General features: G+C 54.3%; 1 protein-coding gene across 1 annotated transcript; it reads right to left on the reverse strand.

Annotated features, from left to right (window-relative positions):
* Positions 1 to 3798: 3798 nt before the first annotated feature.
* Positions 3799 to 5406, reverse strand: HOXB13 (homeobox B13). The gene is made up of 2 exons (XM_086766774.1): positions 4785 to 5406; positions 3799 to 4055 (listed from the first exon to the last, which is right to left on the reverse strand). The coding sequence occupies exons 1-2, from the start codon at positions 5404 to 5406 to the stop codon at positions 3799 to 3801; spliced, it is 879 nt and encodes a 292-aa protein (XP_086622900.1).
* Positions 5407 to 5703: the final 297 nt, after the last annotated feature.

Below are 5703 nucleotides of genomic sequence, written 5' to 3' on the forward strand. Positions count from 1 at the left end.
ATTATATTTTGCCTTTGTACATTACACTACAGTAGTGTAACACTACAATATACCGAAAAGGCATTTCCCTGGCAGTGCTTTAGAGTAACAAATTTAATTTTGAATTTATAAGATGTAAATAAAATGAGGAGTTTTCCTATTTTGCTTACAGGTCTAGAATTACGTGGTGATGTATAGCAGCACACACTAAGAGGATACGTCACCTTAGGGTTTGAAAGAAGAATAATAAAAAAAAAAATAAAACAAAGAAAGAGAAGGAGGAAGGTAGAGCTCTTTTTTATATTGTATTTTATTTTGGGGCTCAGATTAGGACACAAATGGAGTGAGGATGTAAAAAATGTACCTTTGATTCAGCTGAAGGAGAAGCAGAGAAAGAGAGAGCAGTCTGAGGTCCCTGTTAATGACATCCCGTCAAGATGCTTGTAAGACCCAAGAATGTTTACAACGTGGGCTCAAGTTCAATGACAAAATCCTTTGATGGGGGGAAAAAAAAAAGCAGCCCAGACACTTTGTGCAGTGAGCATGAACTTGAACAAAAGAAAGGAGTCAAAGGCTTGGGAAGGGGGGAGGCGTGAAGGAAGAGCTGGGAAAGGTGTTCCCACTGCCTGCCTTGTGCTTCTGGGTACATCTTCGGGGCGTTTTAACGGGATTTAGGTGAAAAAGAGAGGGGGGAAGGGAAGGGAAGGGAAGGGAAGGGAAGGGAAGGGAAGGGAAGGGAAGGGAAGGGAAGGGAAGGGAAGGGAAGGGAAGGGAAGGGAAGGGAAGGGAAGGGAAGGGAAGGGAAGGGAGGGGAGGGGAAGGGAAGGGAAGGGAAGGGAAGGGAAGGGAAGGGAAGGGAAGGGAAGGGAAGGGAAGGGAAGGGAAGGGAAGGGAAGGGAAGGGAAGGGAAGGGAAGGGAAGGGGAAGGGGAAGGGGAAGGGGAAGGGAAGGGGAAGAAAAGAGAAGAAAAGAGAAGAAAAGAGGAAGAAAAGAGGAAGAAAAGAGAAGAAAAGAGAAGAAAAGAGGAAGAAAAGAGGAAGAAAAGAGAAGAAAAGAGAGGAGGAGGGATGCTGATGTGGCATGTGCCCCAGCTCTAGACAGGCGGCCGGCGGGTGAGGGTGCCTCTCCAGTGACTCTGATTTAAACTCAATTTTGCTACTAAAACCATCCGGCGACCCCCGCCCCACTCCTCCAGGACCTCCCAGGCCTGCTGCGCCCCGGCTTTGGGGCTGCTCTGCCCCACGCTTGGGGACAGCTCTACCCCACGTTTTCTGAGTTTCAAGTTCAACGGCAAGAGGAGGGGGCCCGGCCCCTCACCTGGCCCGGCGCCCCCCGGCAGCGGCTCCTCCCCGGCGTTTTACGAGGATGTCGGGGCCTTTCGGGCCCTTTGCTGGGGCCGCCGTGTGAAGGTTTTACAGCCTCTCCCCGAGGCTCCCCTCCTCCCCTTCCCAGCTGCATTTTCCGCCTCGGGTTCAGGGCTGGAGCTGAGGACAGGGAATGAAGGCGTTGTGGGGGTGGGGGGTCAGGTCTCCCAGTTTGAGCCCAGTTTTCCACTGGGTTGAAGATTCTAACTGGGCTGGAGGTCTCTGGGTTTTTCCAGCTGGTCCAGTGCGAGTTTGGGGACATCGAGGAAAGATGCCTGGATGGGGGTCGGGGGGGGGGGGGGGAGGGAAAAAGAAACAGCTCACTATAAGGATTAACCTTCACGGTGCCATAGAGGGGGACTCCAAGAGCAGCGTCCCTTTCCAAATCCGTAAAGAAACCAAAGTCGCGCTCAGATATGAGCCAGCTTGTTTTTAATTTATTGGATTATCTGCTTTTCTTTGGGGGACATCCGAGGGGCTACTGCTGGTGGGGTAAAGATGCTTCTGCCCTGCGGCCTCTCCAGATACCGAGATCAGAGCAAGAAAATTAAATACTGGTAACACTGGGGGAGAGAAAAGAGGATTTTGAGCTTCTCATCCATCCGTCCCTTCGGGAAAACCGGGCCCTGGCACTCATGCTGCCCGTATCACCCCTTTTTCCCCTTTTCCCTTTTTTTTCTTTTTATTTATTATTTTTTTTTTTTAACCGGAGTGGCCGTCGAGGAGCCTCCCCGCAGCCCCGACGGCCCTCTATGCGCCGGGCGGGGTTTATTTCGTCTTCCCCGCCCCCTCGCTGACGTCACCGTTCGGAACGCTCAGCCCCAGCGCCATTGGGTGTTCCCCTCCCGGAGTTTCTGGCATCATGCATGACGTCACGAGCAGAGTGACGCCCACTCAGGCGGGGAAAGGCTGCACCCCGGGGTGCACCTTCGGTGAAGCGCAGGGCGGAAATATCTGGGGAAAATGGGGAAAAACAGGGAAAAAAATGAGGAGATCGCGCCGAGCTCTGCTCTACTCCCCGTCGGGGATCTGCTGAAAGCCTGAAATATTGAATAAATACAATTAAACAAGAACAAATTAATTATTTAAAATTATCATTATCTAGGGCACGCTGTGGTTTAATGCTTCGAATTAAAAAAAAAAATTGAGAAGGCAGAAAAAGACAATTTTTTTTTGTCTGTGGAAATGGTGTTTTGGTGTTTATTCACCCTTTGAGTGGCTCTTCGGGGCTTACAGGCAGGTTTAAACGCGCCGCTGCCTTGAAACACCGAGATATGAAACAAAGAAATTGCATACGTGGAGTTGGCACTTCCCTGAAGCTGTAAAGAACCCGAAAAAAAAGCAGAGAAAACCGCATGTTCGAGTATACTGACTTTCACTCTATTTATTTGTTGTAAAGGATGAGGCGGTTTCTGAATATTAACCAAGATAATTTAGTATTTTACGGAGATTATCTCAGCACATGCCACGAAATGTATCGCTGTAATTCTGTGTTAGCAGAAGGGAAATGTGCGTACGAAAACATGTGTATTAGCACAAACGAGAGCGCGTATGGAGTTATACAAATGGCATTTAACTGTGTCAAAATATAGGCGTGAGCATACATGTAAGTGTGTATACACGGACACACAAAACCGTGTATATACAACTTTATCTGAGTACATATCCACACATCCAGGACGGTATCGCGTACGTTTGGGCAGCTGGGTATACATAAACACAAACATCGGATAGGATAAAAGGTAAAATAATGCATATTGCTAAATACGTGCGTGTGCGTACGGACATATTTTATATATAACCGCGCAAACCCCGCGGTACGCGCCTTCACAAACACGCGCCTGCGGGTACATACATGTCCCACGCATGTACTGTACATCCACGCAAGCCCGCGCGTTTATGCCAACAATTCCCGCGGGTTTCTATACAACGCACCCGGGCTATATTTATTCTCCCTTATTTTGATACTTCTGCCTGAAACAAGGAGATTTTTTTTTTTTTTTCCTGCTAGAAGTACGGCTTTTCGTTTCCAAAGACCAAATTCCCTCCCCAGCCCCGCTCCCGCCGCACGCAGGCTAGCAGGGAGTTGGGTATTTGGCTTAATTAATGCAATTAGACCAGGTTTTTTTTTCTTTTGTCTTCTTCTTCTTCTATTTTTTTTTTTTTTTAAAGCTCTCTGAGCAGGCCGTTCACACTGGAGCGCTGGGAGCCCGGGCTGGCAGCGGCGGTGCAAGGCAAACTGTCCAGGGTCCGCGGGGTGCAAAAAGGGCAGGGACGGGGCATTTTCCTCCCCTCGCTCTCCTTTCCAGGGGGGGTCTCACCCCCGGGGAGCCGCGGGGATGACTCAGCCCCACCCCGGCTCCCGCCGCTGACGGTACTGGACCCCACATTCCCGAGCGGAGGGGCGGGGGGGGTCAGACGGGGATCCGTTCGAGTTTTGCGGTGGCCCCGGTCCTCAGGGGGTGCTGGCACTGGTTTTGATTTTGGCGACGACTTTTTTCTCTTTTACCCGCCGGTTCTGGAACCAGATGGTGATCTGCCGCTCCGTCAGGTTGGTGGCGGCGGAGATTTTCCTCCTCTTGTCGCGGGTGATGAACTTGCTGCTGGCGTACTCCTTCTCCAGCTCCCTCAGCTGCCCCTTGCTGTATGGGACCCTCTTCTTGCGACCCCGGCGCAGGGAGCAGCCGTCGGGGGGAAACGGCCCGGCAGGGTCTGGGCGTGGAGGGGGGAGCCGGCGCTGAGCGGGGCGGGTGGCTAAGGGGGTCCCCATGCACCCTGCACCCACCCGCCTCACGCCACCCTTCCCTGCGAGCAGCACCCTCTTTCCTGCCACTCCACTTCTTCCCTCCATCCTCCCGGACAGCGATGGTATTCCAATATATTTAAGTTACAGATTCTCCCTATTAATATTTAAATATTCTTTTTCTTCCCTAATTTTTTTTTTTCGGTGTAGGAAATAGCTATTGGGGAAAATACTGAGGTGGGTGAGACCCACGTTAACACCCGCGTTGTGGCTCCGCAGTTTCAGCGAGTTCAACCCCACCGGTGTGGCATGGGGGGGGGGGGGGTGCGTGGGAAGGGCCCATGCACGGGGAGGGGGACACGACACATGCTCAACCCCCACCCTTTTTCAAAGAGCCCGATCCCGAGCGCTGCTGCCAGGATCATGGCTGAACCCGGATAGTATCACCGGCTGAACCCGGATAGTGTCACCGGCTGCCTCCCCGCTCGGCGGCCCACGCGTGGCAAAGGGCTGAGGTAACCTAAATTATTATTTTGTGAAACCAACCCAAACTGTTATATGAAACCCACCCACTGGGTAATTTACCGCGAAAGCGGCTCCCCCGTTGATTATTTTCAGCCGTGGCCCCAATTCCCTCCGCACGATGCACCCCCTCACCGCCCCCCGCCCCTCTCCCAGCCCCAGCCGCGGGACTTTACCTGCGAAGGCGGATTTCAGGAGGTACCCGGCCTGCCCCTGCTCTTTGGGGCAGCACATCTGGCTGCTCCAGCCGCCGCCCAGAGCCCACGGCTGATGGTAACCGTCCACGGGCAGCAGAGTCTCGTGGCGGGCCTCCCCCGGACCTCCCAACCCCGGTACCACCGACACGTCCAGGTAACCGGCTACGGGCTGGTAAGGGGTCCCGTAGCCGGGATAGAAGGCGAATTCGGCGGGGCGGCTCTGGAAATCCTCGCTGCCCCCGGGGGGGTCCAGGTATTTCTCGGTGGGGAAGGGGCCCTGGGCCGGGTTGGTTTTCAGGGAGCTGCGGGAGACGCGGCAGGAGTAGAACCCGCCGCCGAAATATCCGTAGGGCAGCGGGGCGGAGGCGGCGGGACCCGGGGGAGCGGCCTGGGGCGGTGGAGGGGCGGCGGGGCAGGGTTTGGGCTGCTGGGCAGACCCCTCCGTCGGGTAAGCGGGGTTTATCCCAGGAGGAGACGAAGGAACGCCGAGGGTCGGGGGGGGAGGATGGGGCAGCACCCCCCTGCCTTGTCCGCCTGCGAAGCCACCGGTTGCCAGGAGCCCCTCGAAGGTCGGGGGGCTGCGGGGCTCCGGGGGCTGCATGGGGGACGGAGCGGGGGCCGGGGCATGGGGGGAGGCTGCTCGGCAGCACCCGGGCACTGCCCGAGGGGGGTCCCTGGATCTTTTTAAAAGGCTGAGAGAGGCCGAGAGCTGCCTTTCCCCGCCGGGCTGCCCTGACGCAACGACCGAGGGCGGCCTCATTGGCTGCCGGTCGGGGGGAAAAGGACAGAGGAGGGGAAAAAAAAAAAAACAACCAACAAAAAACAACCCAACCCCGCATAAGAAAAAAAAAAAAAGTCTTCAGCCCCAATAAACCCTGGCTGCAGAAATTGCGAAAAT

Source organism: Chlamydotis macqueenii, chromosome 25 (genome assembly GCF_036417535.1).
Source record: "Chlamydotis macqueenii isolate bChlMac1 chromosome 25, bChlMac1.mat, whole genome shotgun sequence".
Lineage (NCBI taxonomy): Eukaryota > Metazoa > Chordata > Aves > Otidiformes > Otididae > Chlamydotis > Chlamydotis macqueenii.

Bases quoted from the DNA above. Each gene is read 5' to 3' on its own strand.
- HOXB13 (XM_086766774.1), bottom strand. From the start codon at position 5,406: ATGCAGCCCCCGGAGCCCCGCAGCCCCCCGACCTTCGAGGGGCTCCTG. The intron at 4,056-4,784 runs GTAAAGTCCCGC...CTCCACGCCCAG, and splicing joins CCTGAAATCCGCCTTCGCAG to ACCCTGCCGGGCCGTTTCCC.